Below are 18,143 nucleotides of genomic sequence, written 5' to 3' on the forward strand. Positions count from 1 at the left end.
ATGCGAATAAATTTACCGTCCCATGCAAAGGATCGGAGCTTTCGATCGCATACCCATACCACCTCAAAGTCGGGTAAAATTATTGGTTTCGATGGATACTTCAAGCAACGTTGATTCGTAACATTGATATAGAGTTATTATTTAGAATGGAAAAAAAATAAAATCTCTCTATCACTCCAATCACACAAATATAATCGGTTTAGGATGATCCGTCGCTAGCGCATGCACACTACCGTTGCACGCACGCTACTGTAGCAAGTCATCGCGCTTTTAATGTGTAAAAAGAGACTAGACCAAGTCGAAAAAATTAGGCATCTCACTCCATATTCTTTAGTTGATGTAGCTTATGAACTAATCACATCAAGGTGCGCCTCTTTCAAAAGGAACCGTGAAGTGATGTCGAAATAAAAATTGTACTAGTGATGAGTGGGGATCCTCATGGTGACATAAAACTCTTTCATGGGAATTGCCAACTTCGATTGCGACTCCAACGTTGTCAAGCACAGCTTGAGCCTTTGAGTGATGTCGGGTCGGTTCGATATTACAAAAAATTTCAAATTAATACACATATGACAAATTTTTCTCAAATTAATTTTTTATCATAAAAAATATTAAATCGGTACATCCATGACAAACTTATCCCGTTAGTTTCCGTTAAATTGTGTTAATATCACTAAAAATCCCAAATCGGTACACCCGTGATCAGTAAAAGGTAAAAACCCGAAATTGATACACCCGTTAACCGCCATGTATATCATCTACAACAATTTGACGGTGAAATTTAAAGAAAACTAACGGAAGGTAAATTTATCATGGATGTATCAATTCAGGATTTTTTGAGGTCAAAACAATTAATTTGGGATAAATTTGTTAAAGATATACCAATTTGAGATTTTTATGATATTAATCCCCTAAAAAAAATAAGTGAATCTCTTACGAAAAATACTATTAAAAGCATAAACTATGTCATCGCGACATCAATACTTCGAAATTTGTTTTGGTGTTCTTAAGCTTTACCCATTACAACATTGATATATCAATTTATTTATTTTTCCGACACTAGAGTAAGTTTGGGATTTTTTGTGAATAAAAATTCAGTGAGCAATTGAATTCCATATATATAAAAAAAAAAAACGAATTCCCTCCCAATCGAATTCGTCAATTGTTTATAATTACCATTCAAAGGACCCACTAATTGCCCCATGTTCCCCCACATTACATCGAAATCTAGTTGGGAAGATATTCTATCATATTTAGGACCGTTGACTGGGACCGTGCCATTCCATTGGGTTTCGCCTCGAGACCAGCTCTCCTCCCGTGGTTTCCTCGTTCTTCGCTGGTTGTGGTGGGGGCGGGGACGACGACTTTGAATTGGTGGTCACATCACTCACGTTAATTTAGTAAATCGTGTAAAGCTGGACGATGAATTGCCACGGCTGCCGGGTTAACGACTTTAACTAATTTGACTCGAAGTTAGGTGTCGTCGATCCACGGGATCCGGTGCATTTGATCCGTTGACCTAATCTCCCCGCCGACCCGCCCGTCCTAAGCGGGATTAAGTTTGATATCGTGGGGCTCTCTTCCACGTCTCTAATCTAGATTGCCTTTTTTTTCCGTCTAAAGGGGACAACTAACGCGATCGATGTCGCCCGCGAGCCCATGTATAGGATTGGCCATCCGTATTTTCGCTGTCGAGATCTAATTTTGTTGCATTGAGCGCTTCTGATCTGAATGAATTGTCGCGTATTTCTTAACATTTGATAAAGTGAAATTTTTGTTTCGGAGATATATAAAACGGGGCAAAAATTTGTGTAAAGGCATCGTACCGATGTCCATAAATATCGAATGTGTTATTGGACGTATGAGACTGATGGATTGAAAAGGTCGACCATTGTACGATACATTTGTTTATTTTTGTTTCATCTTTTTGTATGAAAAGATCGATCCAAGTACGACACGAGCACGATTAGGTTGCGCGCAAACACTTAACGCGTGTTTTGTAAACAACCCGTCTGTGGTTTCTTGCAAACTAATTGGGGAAATTAAAAAAAAAAATCTAAACATATTGCAATTTTGTCAAATCTATAATAAACTTTTTCAATCCTGTCAATTTAGACTTAGACATTTTCGCTTTTTGCCAATTGAGTTCATCCAACCAATTTAGGTTGGAAATTGCCGATGTGGACATTGGCCGTTCATGTTTTACAACCGGTACTAACATGGATATTTTTTAATAATTATGTTTGTTTTTTCATTTCCTTTCTTCTTCTTTTTTTTTTTTGGATTGTGGGCCAACGAGGGTAGCCGGCACTAGGCGAGGATGTCGCGGGCCTTGCTCAAACCGTCACCGGCCACAGGTACCGACGAGGTTTGCCGGCTCTTGCCTGTGAGCCCTCAGTCCAAAAAAAAAAAGAGTTAAGAAAAATAAAATAAAAAAAATGCACGTCAAATTTGGTAGTTCTGCTGGTCGTATCACGTAAAACAGTTGACATCCACCCTAAATTCGTCGGATGGACTCAATTGGCAACACAGATAAAGTTTCGGACTAAATTAGCGCGATTGAAAGGTTTAGAAAGCACAATAGGTTTATGACATTTTTGGCAATTTTTCCCAGACCAATTCCTAGCCTCGATGGTTGATTTACGTGCTGAACAAAGCAACTCTATTAATTAAAAGAATAGAAAGTGACCACCATCGTGATTAGACGGGTAATCACTCGATCGCGATACGCCGACAGCAATATCATGACTTTTCCCAGGTCGAGTCACCAAAAAGCCAAAAAAAAAGTACACGGTCGAGAAGCACCGGGTCTCGACACGAGAAATAATTAATTAATCGAATTATAAAAGTTGAGAAAGAAGGCTCCACGAATGTTCCAAATTGGCATGACATTTTCGAGCCACCAAACAAAAAAAAAAAAAAAGCAAAGAAGAGAAGGGAAAAAGTGGTCAGCCATCGAAAGCGATAGAGAGAAGACGGTGGTACGATTTGAAATCACACACCTCAAACCACGTCCGTCCAACTCCAATGCCGTTCCCTTTCTTCCTTTCAATAACTTTGGCAAACGATTTTAAATGCGTATGATAATGACACGAGGCACCGACTCTTATCGAAATGTAAAACTTTGCAACCTTTGAAAATCAACGCGGAGGAGTGGGACCCTCAGAGATCGAATCTAGGATTAGCAAAAGGAAATTAATTAATTAATTAATTAATTTAAAGAGCCTACACTCATGTTGTACGAGAAAGATTGACGGGCGGTTCACAATATGATTAACATAGGTTGTTGCAAAGTTTGGGTTCGTACGCTGTCGGTTTCACATTCCGATTTTTTTGTCTGGTCCCGAATTTGTGAAAGTTGGCATTCAAAGGTTGGAGCGTCCCGCCGTTCACCAACGAAGAATTTCCACCACAACCACCATCCCAATTTTTTATTTTTTTGCTTTTGGAAATTCAATTATCGCGTATTCCGAAAACCAAGTCAACCCCACCACGGACATGTTAACAATACAATAAATGCGCATTTTGTGCGTACGGGGAATTCAATCGACAACAATGGTCCTCGGATGCGGAGGTGTAAAGTACAGGCTTCTCGAAGTTTCGGAATATGTTCGGTTTTAAAGTAGGAAAATACAAAGTATTAGAAAACATATACGCTCGTGGTTCCGAGATGCCAAATTAGAAAGAAGGCATATGAGTAGGGTTAGATTGCTTGCTTCCAGACATTCCGCGGATCAATCTAAAGTTTCTAGAAATAAGGAATTATTTCCCTTGAAATGTGGCGTCGTGAGTGGGTTTGGAATTAGATCTTTCTGACGCAAAGACAAAGGAACGTTTTCCTTTTTCGTCCGCCGGTCCATGGCCTTTGATTGTTCTTAGGTTTGACTTTGATGGATCCCCCACCCCATGGTTTAGCTAAAGTGCATGCACCGTGCTCACAAACTTTGAAATGCAGATACGCCGAACGAAGATCGTTATTAATCCTAAACCTGTAATTTTGCCAATTCAGTCCCAAAATTTTTTCACGTTTTGTCAATCGAGTCTATACGATCAATTGTTTGGTCGGAACTCGCTAAAGTGAATGACGACCGTCCTATGTAGCACGATTACCACTGACGTTGACAATTTGTAATGGTATTTTCAAATTTTTTTACTTTTTCGTTAATTTTTATATTCTTTCTCTTTTTGTGTGTGATAGAATGCACATGAGAGTTGTGTTAGAGAAGTCTCACGTCAAAGTATTGATGTGTTGTGGAGCGATTAATATATCATAATTGGCCATAACTAGCTTAAGTTTTTGAGTAAAGATAAGTCTATTGGATATATTGATGAGATCGGCTTAGATTTTTCTTGGCGATCTCTCCGAGTAAAGGCATCGGACTTTTGTTGTGTGCTCCCAACAAATGGTATCGTAGGCGATGATTAACCCGATTTATGGGCGGATGGGACTAAAAGTAGATTCAACTAGATATGTTGACGAGCTTAGTCTTAGATTCCCTTTTAGCGATCTTCTCGAGCCTTCCGGGCAGGTGAGAATAAAAGAGAGTCCAACTGAATATATTGATGGGCTTAGATTTAGGCTCCCTCTTAGGGATCTTCCTTGGCCGGTCATCGACCATCATTGAGGCCCGACGATCGACTAAAGGAAGAAGGGAAGATAAAAATAAAAGAAAGAAAGATAAAAAAATATTAAAAAGATTAAAATAGGATCGCGCTTTTTCCACTCCCTCTTCGGCTATCGCACTTGTTGAAATGACTTTTTTACAATAATATACCTTATGGGCCCCATCCTTTAGCATATCATATTCATTGATAGATTATTAAATTCAAACGTGAGTCCCATTTTATGTTTTTCTTTTTCTTCCCCCTTCCTCTTCTCTCTCTTTGCGTATTCCTCGATGCCTTTTTCTCGTGCGTCCTCCACCGTGCCTTAGACCCCAAAGGCTCCATTGCCTGGGCCGTTCGCTCACTTCTCCATCTCGCCGTTCCTCATCGCCTCAACCCGCCATCATCGAGACCTTATCGATTATTGTCGACTCCACCGTGAAGGGGCAACTCACCTTGAGAGCATTGTCGGGTTGGCCGCTTCTTTCTCATCTCTCTCAATTTCCTTAAGTTCATCATCATCCATGGTTGGACCTTCGTCTTCAAAATCATTCGGGTACACGATGGGGTCGAGCTATGCCTCGACGATCTTGTGCCCCTTCGCGACGGAGTAGAAGATGGTCGAAAAGGTCTCGATGACGGCGGGTTGAGGCCTCGAAGAGCGGCGAGATGGATAAGCGAGCGAACGGCGCTGCTAGTGGAGCCTTCGGGGTTAGAAGCGCAGGGGAGGATGTAAGGAAAAAGACCATCGCAAAGAGAGAGAAAAGAGATATAGAGAAGAAAACAAATAAAAAATAAACATAAAATGAGACCCGAGTTTGAATTTAATAACATGTTAACGGGAATAATATACTAAAAGGTAGAACCCGTAAGGGATATTATTGTCAAAACACTAATTCAAGGGAGTGTGGTAGCAAAAAAAGGAGTGGAAAAAGCGCGGCCCTTAAAATATCGTTAAAATTTTTTCATATCAAAGTCGATCGTGCTACGTAAGACTGTCGAGTTATTTCCGATAAAAATTGAACGGATGAACTCAATTGAAGAAACGTGAAAGACTTTTTGGAGGATTTTCCCCATCAATCTATATCAGTGCCCAATCAAATATCCAAGGAAAGGAAGTTTATTATTTCTTTTTTCTGCGTGCTGCATCATGAAATTATCTTAAAGATAAACACATTCTTAAACCCCATTATGAATCTTCGACCCCCCCAAAAAAGAGAAAAAGAAAAACCATTATGAATCTTTGACCGATGAAAACGAGATGTTGACCAAAACAAGGTAGCAGAAACAGAAGGTAAACCCCGCACTGCGGCGTCGTAACGCCATTTCGCGACGTGGATCGACGACGAGTCTCGTTCTTCTAGACGAACAAGTCGCTTTCGGGGATTTTCCTTTTTTTGTGTGTGTATGTTCTTGGTTGAGCTATCGAAAACTAAATGCGCTCAGCGTTTATCACATTCCCACCAAGCATGCACGTCTCTCCAGAGCAAGAAAAGAACATGCAGAAAAAGAAAGCCCGAAGTGGAGTGGGACCAATCCGTAGGACTGGCGCTTAAAAGACACGAAACGTTGGAAATTGAGAGACTTTTTGCTAGTTGAGTCTAATCGGTAAATTTTATCATAGCGAGCCACTTCATTGCACGCGATGCGTGGCAGAATGTTCAATCCAAAAATTTAAGCGGATAAAGAGATATTGTATGTATAGAAGAAGCATATAAATCCATGGGACAATTTTTGCCCCTCAAGTGCAAGACGACGTAGAAATAATGTGTGGAAATTGGACTATAGAGGGAATCGTATATACATAAAAGAGCATATAAATTCCGCGGGATAATTTTGAAATCCCTCGTGTACAAGCTAGCATCAAGCTGCACGCGCGAAATAAACCGTGGCAGAGGGTGACTCTATTATTATGTTAAAATATCTTATCCAAAAGTTTAGACCGACAAATGGAGATATACTCACATACAGATTCCCATAACACGAGCGAAGTGTGATATTTTAACAAACAATTTGGATAAGTAGGTAAGTTTCCAAGGATTATAACTTGTCCACATCGAGATCGACGGATGCGAAATTTTCGATACATCAAAGACGAAGGTTGGGGGGACATTGTCAATGTAAGGTGGAAGGAAAAGGACCGCACCCAAATCCAAAAGAGGGGTGCTTTAAAAAAAAACAAAAATAGGAAGAAGGAGGATCGCAAAACCACGAAATCGATCGTACATTCAACACAACACTTGCAGAAAAAAGCAGATTCTATGTTGAATCTAAAGTCGCATGTTCTTATTGTATTTGCCCGATCAAATATTCGACCATACCCCGTCCTTGTCTCACCTGCGTCGTTGATCGTGGTGGGATGAGTGGAGGCGTCAAATCATCAATCACGGCCTCTAAGAATCGCCAGAATTTTTCTCATTATTCTCGTGGGGGCCTTTTTGGCGTTCACATGGACCACCACGGAGTCTTGTTTTCGACGGCCGGCCCGCGGAGTACCCCGATTAATTTCGTAGCGAGACTCGGAAGTCGGGGCGGTCGACGGCACAAATGTGCGGGGATTATCGAGGCTCGGTGACGAGAGAGAATCGAATCTATGCCGTGCATCTGATCCCCCACCGACGATTCCGTGGAACGAACCGTCGTGGTGAGCTCGGGGGGGGAAGAACGTGTACCGATCTTTTCGACTTCTCTTGCCTTTTCGGGTCGGGGATTCGAACCATTTGACATTCCTTTTTTGTTGCGGCTTGATGGAGAAGATGAGAAGGGCGAGACAACGTCGGAGGCATTTGGGTCATTTACGACGTGAATAAAGCGACGAGGCAAATTATTACTGTCACGGAACGCGGGAAAGATATTTGGAAATACGAGCCCTGGACTGGGTCTTTTCAAATTGCCAATGGCCGCCTTCCTACCACGACATGCACTTTTTTCCATCGTCCGTTTTTAGTTTTCGTTTCGAATTTTTTGAGCCTTCGCTTCCTAGCTAGCCATCAAGGGTCGGGACCAGATTGGCAGATGTGCTCATGGAATGTTCAGCTTAACACGTCGAAGTTGCAACAACTACTCGCTGGGCATGCTCGTTGTCTCTCGATCCTATCGTGATGATAGTGGAAAGTCCGAGACTGGCGATACACCTGACCCGAGGCCCACCTTTCATGGGCCGATCGAGGTTTCCTAGAACTGAGGAATAGGATTTAAGACCTTTGTAAACTAAGGCTCCATTTGGGAAGAGCTTTCCCAAGAAGCTTTGGGCCTTCAAAGCCCCTTGGGCAAAATATTGGATGTTTGGGATGTTTTTTTGTTGTTGAAAAAGCAAAAGGAAAAGTGAGCTTTGGGAAGGCTGGAAGCTCAAAGCAGGTCTTTCGGTGCCTTGGGCTTTCAACTTTCTTAATATGCTTGTCTAGGGTTAGTAAAAAAAAGTTTCTTCTAAAACTACCCTCATCAATTTTTCGATTTTGCCTTCATTTTAACTATTCATCTTCTTTATGTGAGTGTGGTCAACGATGGGATGGTGACGGGCCCGTGACCCTCGCGACACCTTGCGGTGATCGCGTGATCTCGACAACGATTGTCTAGGTCGCATGACCGTTACCAAGGGTCGCCCGACCCTAGGCGGCCCTTGCTAGTGCTCGGGCGACCTTAGACGGCGATCGCCGACACCAAATCCGGGTCGCCGACACCAAATCGGGTTGTTTGCACCCTAAGCCCTTTATTGGTTTGGCAAAGGGTTTGTGTTTTTTTTTTTTTAAATAAAAAGAAAAAGAAAAATTCCTTCACGTAATTAATTTTTTCAAACACCATTTTATCCAAAATTACTTTACAATGAACTTTTAAATTATAATTTAACAAACACAATTCGCATATCAAAAAACCCTTTAAATCAAAAGTCCTTTACATTATTCCAAAGATTTTCCCAAGAGTCTAACCAAACGGAGTTTAAACCTTGGACCGTTTGACCAACTATTGCGATAGTTGAAGCCCTCATGTTTTATTTTGCGTATTCCAGCACAATTTGACCCCGAACAACTTGACTGGATGACACGTCATCATATGTAAAGTTCTTCCCGCTCAAACCCCCTTTTGTCCTCGTTTGTCTTCCCATACTTATTTGACCCTCCTGTTGCACGATTCTCGTGTTGTTTTCCCAACAACTAAACAAATGCAAAACTCGTGATGCAAATTGTTTTCCCAGGTTTCATTGAACTTAATCAATTGTGTTTGAAAACAGAGTCTTTGACCGAGAAATTAAGTAATTTCCCAAGAGTCCAACCAAACGGAGCTTAAACCTTGGACCGTTTGACCAACTATCGTGATGGTTGAAGCCCTCATGTTTTATTTTGCGTATTCCAGCACAATTTGACCCCGAACAACTTGACTGGATGACACATCATCATATATAAAGTTCTTCCTGCTCAAACCCCCTCTTGTCCTCATTCGTCTTTCCATATTTATTATACCCTCCCGTTGCACGATTCTCGTGTTGTTTTCCCAACAACTAAACAAATGCAAAACTCATGATGCAAATTGTTTTCCCGGGTTTCATTGAACTTATTCAATTGCGTTTGGAAATAGTGTCTTTGGCCGAGAAATTACGTAATTTCCCAAGAGTCTAACCAAACGGAGCTTAAACCTTGGACCGTTTGACCAACTATCGCGATGGTTGAAGCCCTCATGTTTTATTTTGCGTATTCCAACACAATTTGACCCTGAACAACTTGACTGGATGACACGTCATCGTATATAAAGTTCTTCCCGCTCAAACCCCCTCTTGTCCTCATTCATCTTTCCATATTTATTATACCCTCCCGTTGCACGATTCTCGTGTTGTTTTCCCAACAACTAAACAAATGCAAAACTCATGATGCAAATTGTTTTCCCGGGTTTCATTGAACTTATTCAATTGCGTTTGGAAACAGTGTCTTTGGCCGAGAAATTACGTAATTTCCCAAGAGTCTAACCAAACGGAGCTTAAACCTTGGACCGTTTGACCAACTATCGCGATGGTTGAAGCCCTCATGTTTTATTTTGCGTATTCCAACACAATTTGACCCTGAACAACTTGATTGGATGACACGTCATCATATATAAAGTTCTTCCCGCTCAAACCCCCTCTTGTCCTCATTCGTCTTTCCATATTTATTATACCCTCCCGTTGCACGATTCTCGTGTTGTATTCTCAACAACTAAACAAATGCAAAACTCATGATGCAAATTGTTTTCCCGGGTTTCATTGAACTTATTCAATTGCGTTTGGAAACAGTGTCTTTGGCCGAGAAATTACGTAATTTCCCAAGAGTCTAACCAAACGGAGGTTAAACCTTGGACCGTTTGACCAACTATCGCGATGGTTGAAGCCCTCATGTTTTATTTTGGGTATTCCAAGACAATTTGACCCTGAACAACTTGACCGGATGACACATCATTATATGTAAAGTTCTTCCCGCTCAAACCCCCTCTTGTCCTCGTTCGTCTTCCCATATTTATTAGACCCTCCTATTGCACGATTCTCGTGTTGTTTTCCCAACAGCTAAACAAATGCAAAACTCATGATGCAAATTGTTTTCCCGGGTTTCATTGAACTTATTCGATTGCATTTGAAAACCATGTCTTTGGCCGAGAAATTAGGTAATTTCCCAAGAGTCCAACCAAACGGAGCTTAAACCTTGGACCGTTTGACCAACTATCGCGATGGTTGAAGCCCTCATGTTTTATTTTGCGTATTCTAGAACAATTTGACCTTGAACAACTTGACTTGATGACACGTCGTCATATGTAAAGTTCTTCCCGCTCAAACCCCCTCTTGTCCTCGTTCGTCTTCCCATACTTATTACACCCTCCTCTTGCACGGCTCTCGTGTTGTTTTCCCAACAACTAAACAAATGCAAAACTCATGATGCAAATTGTTTTCCCAGGTTTCATTGAACTTATTCGATTGCGTTTGAAAACCGTGTCTTTGGCCGAGAAATTAGGCAATTTTTTGTGCACAACACACGAGACCCCAGTGGTGTATGGAGGAGCCCAAGTCACGACCCCTCTCGAGTGAAGAAAGCAAGCATGCAGAAAGGTGGATACTCTTGATCGAGTGCACTGCAGTCGGCAAGAACATGTGAGCGCAGTGCATTTCCGCCCTTAGATTTTATAGGACCCAAGTGGGACCCTCTAACAATCGAGATCTCAGATGCATCGGGCTCTCATCGTGCACCCGGATCACCAAGCAATCTTTTTCCCATTTGTAAGCCCTTTATACAAGCATTGTGAAAATCAATTAGAAGAGAAAAGCAATAGGACCGGTGCTTTAACCACACACGACACGAGATGTGGAAGACTGACAAAAAGATTTCTGACACAGTTATTGGGCCGGGCTTGGCCCATAACCCAGATCGGGCCCCCACCATGGGCCTGAAGGGGCCCTTTCCTTTCATTTTGGGTCGAAATCCTTTCCTTTCATTTGTTTTGGTTCTTTTCAGGGTTTTCTTTCCCCTATAAAAGAGCAACGACGTGGAAGCGTTCTAGGGTTTCATTTGCGCTCGATTCTGCGACTGCCGCTTCTACGTCGTCTCGTCTCTAATGGTACTCTTCCTCTCTCTCTCTCGCTAAGCTTTGTTCGTCTCTATTGGTTTCTCAGTCCTCGTCCAGCTCCAATTCTATGGAATCACTGGATCGATGTTTGTTTGTTTGCTTCTCTTTGTAGCAATCGAAACTCCCGGTTCTGTTCCTTTTCTAACTAGGTGATAGTTCTCGGAATGTATGGAGTTACATGTAATCTTAGCTTCAGGTTGATGTAGTTTTCGCTCGTTGCGATAGCCTGTGACTCGTAATCTGATACTTATGGACACCGACGATGTTTTGTGGTTTCAAGGAAAGTGGAGATGCTGAAATTTGACTTCGGATTTTATCTGTTCGGTAGAAAGGCTTTTGCCCTCAGCAAATCTATTCTGACTGATCGTACTATTTAGGACAGATTGAATGCAAGAGATGCCTGCTGAACGATGAGCAATTTTATGTAGTCCCTTTCTTCTAGCGCATCTTAGGTCGTGCATACACCCCCTGTTGATGTCGATCTCAATCAACTCTGTTGATGGAGCTGGGAAATTTTCTATTTTTCATTGGTTTTCTATATCTAAAGGCAGCTGAAGCACACTTATCTCGGTTCTAAGAACTCGAGTGTCGGTCCCAGCATTTGATTTGTTGTGCTAAATCAGAATCGACTTTGTTGACAAATATTTTGGAATCTTCTGCAGGCCAAGCGCACGAAGAAGGTTGGCATTGTCGGCAAGTATGGTAGGTTCCCAAACAGTCTTTGTTGATTGTACGATGGCTTGTTGCAGTCTTTAAACTTCGGTGTGGGATAGATCTTTGGTTGATTGCTTGTGCATGACCACACTTTTGCTAATTCACTTTTGAACACAGGAACGCGATATGGTGCCAGTCTGCGTAAGCAGATTAAGAAAATGGAGGTTACGCAGCATAGCAAGTATTTCTGCGAGTTCTGTGGCAAGGTAAGAGGTTCTTTGACTTCATTTTCCAGAACTAATTGGAGTTTGAGCATGTGAGCTTCGGCATTCCTTTGCCATCGCATCATGTTTTCCTATTGTATACGTGATGGTGCAGTATGCAGTGAAGAGGAAGTCCGTTGGTATTTGGGGATGCAAGGACTGCGGGAAGGTCAAAGCTGGTGGTGCCTACACCTTGAAGTAAGGATTACTTTCTCAATAATTTGCTTCTGAATTCTTCGGATCAAATATTCTATTGAAGTAGCTAATTGTTTCCATCGTATTGTCGTAACAGCACTGCAAGTGCTGTGACGGTTAGGAGCACCATCCGAAGGCTGAGGGAGCAAACAGAGAGTTAGAGCGGCGGATGGGATTGTTTTACTCTGCTCATGTCTCGTCTTAACCTGTGTGCACTATAGGAAAACCTGATGTGGTTGTTACTCTTCTAGTCTATTTCCGGGAACTAAATTCGATGGAAGTGTCTTTGTTCGCATGAAGGCAGGATTTTGTTCGTGTTTTGAGTTTTGCTAAATTAGTTTTGTTTTCTGGGTTCGCTTCAAGTTTCCATTCCCTGATCCTTTTGCTAATTTGGATGATGAGAGAATACGCATTTCATCCGTGATCATGTGATGTGGCGCCAACAAGTTATGCCCCCCGTAATTGCTCCGAATGAATTAAAAATGAGAGTCGTCTGGGGCAGGGTTCAGAAGATTGGTGTTGCAACCTAAAAGTACAGGCTGAGCAACTAAGGTAATAATGGTTAGATCTGCTCACTCCGTCTGCGACCATATCTGTCTCTCCAATCCTTGTACGGTTGAACTAATAGTCTCCCCAAAAGCCGTGCCTTCCCGTATGCCCTTTGTTTTTGATGAATGGTTATGCCCACAGTTTTCCATTGAGATTGAAGTGACTAGAGTTATTATTCGGATGAATATTTATTATCTTATTCGCTGTGTAAATGGTGATGGAAATGTTTTACCCAAAATTCTAATTCCGATCTCTCATAGGGTATATAATGGGATGGAACAAATAATGGTGTGTTAGAAAAGGGAACGCAAAATCTGGACCATCAAACCGAGTTGGCATCTATATCCTTCGAAGGCACGGTAACTATACATTCTTTGTGGACAACTCTATCGTAGACAACCTTAAAGTCGAAAGCTGAGGGGAAATCAGATTTGTCCGAAAATAGAAAGCTTTTATTTCGCCCTGCCTTCGTTCACCTTTATTTTTTCTCTTTGCTAAAACCTGTCGACTCTTTTTAACTCCATCGATATGCCTAATTTCGTTTTGCGATGGTTAATACGGAGGTCTATGAGCATCGGATATGGGCTACATGTCATCTTGTTTGAAAGACATGTCAATCGAAGTTGAAGCTACGAGGAATTGAGCACAAATCTATATAAGAAGTGGACGGCACAAATCCCCAATGAAAGTGAGGAGCCAATGGTAAACTTTTCGAGGGGAGTCTATGAGAAAGAGAACAGGCCCTATTGGCTGATGATAAACTCGTGATTGGGGGGTGCACCATTCGAAGGGGGGACAATTTATCCATGTTCATTGTGGAGAACACAATATATCAAAACCAAACTCGAGTTCCTATTTGGAGAAGCTAGATTGTTTCCAAAAGCTTATATCGAAGCATAAATGTCCAGAGAAGAGATGCTTCTTACCCCTTGCACAGAAAATAACCCACGCACAAACAATACAAACCTTCTTTCACAGCAGCAAAAGCCGGATGAAAATATGAGTCCTCGAAGAAAGGGTTTTTATCTAAACAGAAAACTGAGCTTCGACCAGCCCCTTCCTATAAAATCGACCATGACAAAAAACCTCTTTTTATCCCTAGATCTAATCAGGGGCGAGCCGAACTGACACTTTCAGTATCATACAGTAAGGCCTTGGGGTGCAGCAACAGCAGGAGCCTTGGGCTTGGCCTTTTCAACAACAATTGCTTGGGTTGTCAATACCATCCCGGCGACCGAAGCTGCATTCTGCAAAGCACATCTCGCCACCTTTGCCGGATCAATCACCCCAGCCTCTACCAGGTTCTCATACTTATCTGTCATCGCATTGTACCCGATCTCCCACTCGCGGGCCTTCACCTTCTCCACCACCACCTCTCCCTCGATTCCAGCATTCTGAGCTATCAATGACGCAGGTGCCAGAAGTGCCTATATATGCAACAGCAAATCAATAACACTTCACAGGATTAATGGTCTATCTGTGCCTTTTGTCAAAAGAATTGTGTCCTAAGGAAGGTTCTTTTAAGTATCTCCAATGGCGGGTGCTATTTTGCCTCAATGAATTTCAGTCAAAAATCGTTCTTTTGTCTAAAAGCAACTATGTTTATTCCTGCCTCATCCAGTCTTGATTCGATATTGCGACTCGAAGCAACTAAATTTTACCTTTTGAATGATGTCAGCACCCAATCTTTCATCCGCATCCTCAAGCTTGTCCTTGATAGCAGGCACACAAGTGGAGAGGTGGACGAATGCCGCACCACCGCCAGGCACTATGCCTTCCTCTATGGCAGCAAAAGTTGCATTCTTGGCATCCTCAATTCGGAGCTTCCTATCCTCAAGCTCACTCTCAGTAGCTGCACCAACCTTGATCACAGCAACTCCCCCGGATAGCTTGGCAATCCTCTCGGCGAGTTTCTCCAAGTCGTATACAGAATCAGTTTCAGACAACTCTTTTTTCAGTTGTGCAACCCTGGCTTGTAATTCATCCTTTGATGCCGCATCAGCAATAATGGTTGTGGAATCCTTAGAGATGGTTACTTTTCTAGCTAGCCCAAGCTGCTCAACCGTTGTGTTCTCAACAAGCAGACCAAGATCACTGGCTTGATATTCAGCTCCTGCATGATATAACGAACCATAAGCAAGTGATGTCACCTATGCCCTGTAAACTAGCAAGGTTCCAAGTCTGCTAAGCATGTTTACAGAACAGGCGAATGATCTGGACTACAAGCAAAAACTACCTGTCAAGATTGCAATATCTTGTAGGATTGCCTTTCTCCTTTCACCAAATCCAGGGGCTTTGATAGCAGCAACATTAAGGATGCCCCGCAACTTGTTCACAACAAGAGTAGCCAAAGCCTCACCACTCACTTCTTCAGCAATTATGACCAAAGGCGCTCTCAGCTGAGTTGTCTTCTCCAGCAACGGGACAATATCCTTTATTGCTGAAATCTTTTGATCTGTCACCAATACTCTTGCATTCTCAAATTCCACAATCAACTTCTCGGGGTTGGTGACGAATTGAGGGGATGTGTATCCTCTGTCTATCTGCAAGCCAATAAAAAACATTTGTAAGAACAGATAAAAGAATGAATAGAAACTGCCCCCCCTGTGGGGGTGGGCGGGCGGTTGTGGATGGGGAATGCTTATCTTCCCCAACTAATGAGAAATAAGATGCACAAAGGAAAAATGACGAAATGCCGACCTCCATTCCCTCCTCAACATCAACGGTTGTCTCAAATGACGACGACGATTCAATGGACAAAACACCATCCGGGCCAACCTTGTCAATTGCATCCGCAATCATTGCCCCAATGAGCTCATCATTTCCAGCGGAAATTGTTGCGACGGCTACAATGAAATCCAAAAGAGTATCAGTATAAAGGACTTAGAAGTTTTCCGTTCAAAGCTTGCTCTTTCAAGGACTATGCAAGCACATCACCTTTAATGTCATCACGTCCTTCAACTGGCCTAGCCCTCTTCTCCAGCTCCTGTATCAATCCTTGCACAGTTTTATCAATGCCTCTCTTCACCGAAACTGGATTTGCACCGGATGTAACGTTCAGCAATCCCAATTGAATAATTTCACGAGCAAGGACTGATGCAGTAGTTGTACCATCACCAGCGGAGTCATTAGTTTTGCTTGCAACCTACGTTTGAACCAAAATTTATCAGCAAAATAAACATCGTCGAAAGCAGTCCTAACTGAAAGGGTTCAGCATGTGATGGAAAGTCATCAATCAAGAGTAAGTGCAAGGCTGCAGTATGAAAGTCTGACCTCCCTAATGAGAGCAGCACCAGCATTTTCCATAGCATCAGGTAACTCAATTGCTCGGGCAATTGTGACCCCATCATTTACAACTTTCGGACTGCCAAATTCATCCAAAACGACATTTCTCCCTGCAGAGAGCAGATGAATACTGTCCCGATAAGTACAGTTCGCATAACAACTGCCATTCTACTGCTACAAAATATCAGCCCTATCCAGATAAACAAAACCTACGAGTCCAATAATGTAACTACTCTCCAAAGGTTCTTGACTAACGTGATCGCAAGATGGATTCTCTACAACACGTCTTAAACATGTGCACGGAAACAAACACTTTCACACAGCCAGTCCAATTTGCTATAGCTTTGTAGACCTCACCGTCGACTCCAATTGTCATTATTCATCTAGTAAACATCAAAGGGAGAACCATCGCTAGCTTACCCCTCGGACCGAGCGTGAGGCCAACAGCATCCGCGAGCTTGTCGATGCCGGACTGAAGAGCGGCCCTGGAGCTCTGGTCGAATGCTATTTCCTTGGCGGCAGCTCTCACCGCGAACTTTCTACTGGACTGGCCGAAATTCACCTTCTGGTTCCCTTTCCTCCTCAAGCTCCCCTACATCAAGGCAACATAAAAAAAAACGATCGACAGTAAGCAAAACCACCTGGTTCCACCAACCACAAGACTCGATTCTAATCTCAGAGCTTCTTCATCATTGTGGAGAGCCGAAGACGGATGAGCCTAAGCTCCGATCCACATTCATCCGCCCAAAGCGAAGGAAGCAGCGACGATCGAAAATGGTCGAAGGCAACAGCGACTCGAAAAATTTTCACGGGAGACGGTTACCTGCTTGGCGGAGCAGAGGATGGAAGCAGTAGAGATAGCGTTAGCTGACGCCATTTCCAAAGCTAGCTAGGGTTTTCGGAGCTGCTGCTGCTGCGGGGGAAGGAGTAGGTTTTGGTAAGGCTTCGCAGGTGCGTGAGGTTTGGATAAGGAGGAGGCTCACACTGAGAGAGTGGGTGCGCCCGTGCTGTATTTAGGGCTTATGGGGCAAGCCGTGATATTTCCAGAAGATTCCTCAAAGTATTTTCCTTTTTCTTTAATTTTTTCCGTTTTTAAAATTTTCCAGGAATCGAGTTCGAGAACCGTTGAGGGAGTCCTCCAATGTCCCATTTCGCGGGTCTACGTCTCTACTCTTGCGGGCCAAGAATTGGGCCCAAACGGGCCCCAAGCGAGGCCCAAATACACTAGAAGGCCTTATGTGGACCGGGCCAAGGACCCGACTATAGATCATCTGGGCCCCACAAGGAAAGTATCAGCGGAAGAGCAAGTCAGGATAATAACACGGGCGTCGATTATTGCACAAACAAACAGGTCATGCACACTATATAAGCCCCTTGCCCCTAGCTCAGAAACCACTCAAAAGCACATAGAAATCGACGCTCTCACTTGTGCGTATATCCTTAGCGAGAGAAAATTTTTGAGCCATGAATTCCAATGGTTTGCCAACCCCACAATGTTATGCCCCGAGAGCCACCGTCGTCAGAGATCGCTGTGCGAAGCTAAGACCCCGGGGCTGCTGGATCCGCGTCCCAGCGGCTTGTGCAGCCCGTGTTTTCCGGTTGACCTGAGATCTCAGCCACCGAACCCGTGGTGAGGCCATACAGTGGCTTCTGAACCAGGCCGAAGCCAAACCCTCCACCAATTTAGAGAGCGAGAGCAAGGGCGGAGGCGGTGGTAGCGTGGACGTGATCAGCAACCCTCCAACTGTAACAAACTTCAACAGCGCAGCTGACTCCATGACCCTTGGCGAGGCAGGCGGCAATGTTACCGATCACGAAGTCCGGGACGGCCGGCACGGCGAAGATCGTCACAACACGGTTTCGAGGGCCCGAACGGTGTCGGCGCAATCTTACTACGATGCCATTTTCGGGACGCAATTCTGCTGGCCGGTTTTCTCGGACGAAGACGTCGCTCGCCTGAAACCGATAGTGTTCATCTGAGAACCGAGCGAGAGGAGTTGAAGGCGATGAGGA

The 18,143-nt window shown here is 43.2% G+C and overlaps 2 protein-coding genes across 2 annotated transcripts; one reads left to right on the forward strand and one right to left on the reverse strand.

The window, feature by feature from the left end:
- The first annotated feature begins 11,075 nt into the window (after positions 1 to 11,075).
- LOC115756450 (60S ribosomal protein L37a-like) lies at positions 11,076 to 12,650 on the forward strand. The gene is made up of 5 exons (XM_030696234.2): positions 11,076 to 11,175; positions 11,847 to 11,886; positions 12,016 to 12,104; positions 12,217 to 12,299; positions 12,394 to 12,650. The coding sequence occupies exons 1-5, from the start codon at positions 11,173 to 11,175 to the stop codon at positions 12,455 to 12,457; spliced, it is 279 nt and encodes a 92-aa protein (XP_030552094.1). The 5' UTR covers positions 11,076 to 11,172; the 3' UTR covers positions 12,458 to 12,650.
- Positions 12,651 to 13,715: 1,065 nt separating this feature from the next.
- Positions 13,716 to 17,133, reverse strand: LOC115756425 (ruBisCO large subunit-binding protein subunit alpha). The gene is made up of 8 exons (XM_030696196.2): positions 16,954 to 17,133; positions 16,551 to 16,722; positions 16,119 to 16,240; positions 15,783 to 15,990; positions 15,546 to 15,691; positions 15,082 to 15,388; positions 14,507 to 14,958; positions 13,716 to 14,272 (listed from the first exon to the last, which is right to left on the reverse strand). Exons 1-8 carry the CDS (start codon positions 17,005 to 17,007, stop codon positions 13,985 to 13,987), a joined length of 1,749 nt encoding a protein of 582 aa, XP_030552056.1. The 5' UTR covers positions 17,008 to 17,133; the 3' UTR covers positions 13,716 to 13,984.
- Between the last annotated feature and the right edge of the window lie 1,010 nt (positions 17,134 to 18,143).

This window comes from Rhodamnia argentea, chromosome 6, assembly GCF_020921035.1.
Source record: "Rhodamnia argentea isolate NSW1041297 chromosome 6, ASM2092103v1, whole genome shotgun sequence".
Taxonomy (NCBI): Eukaryota; Viridiplantae; Streptophyta; class Magnoliopsida; order Myrtales; family Myrtaceae; genus Rhodamnia; species Rhodamnia argentea.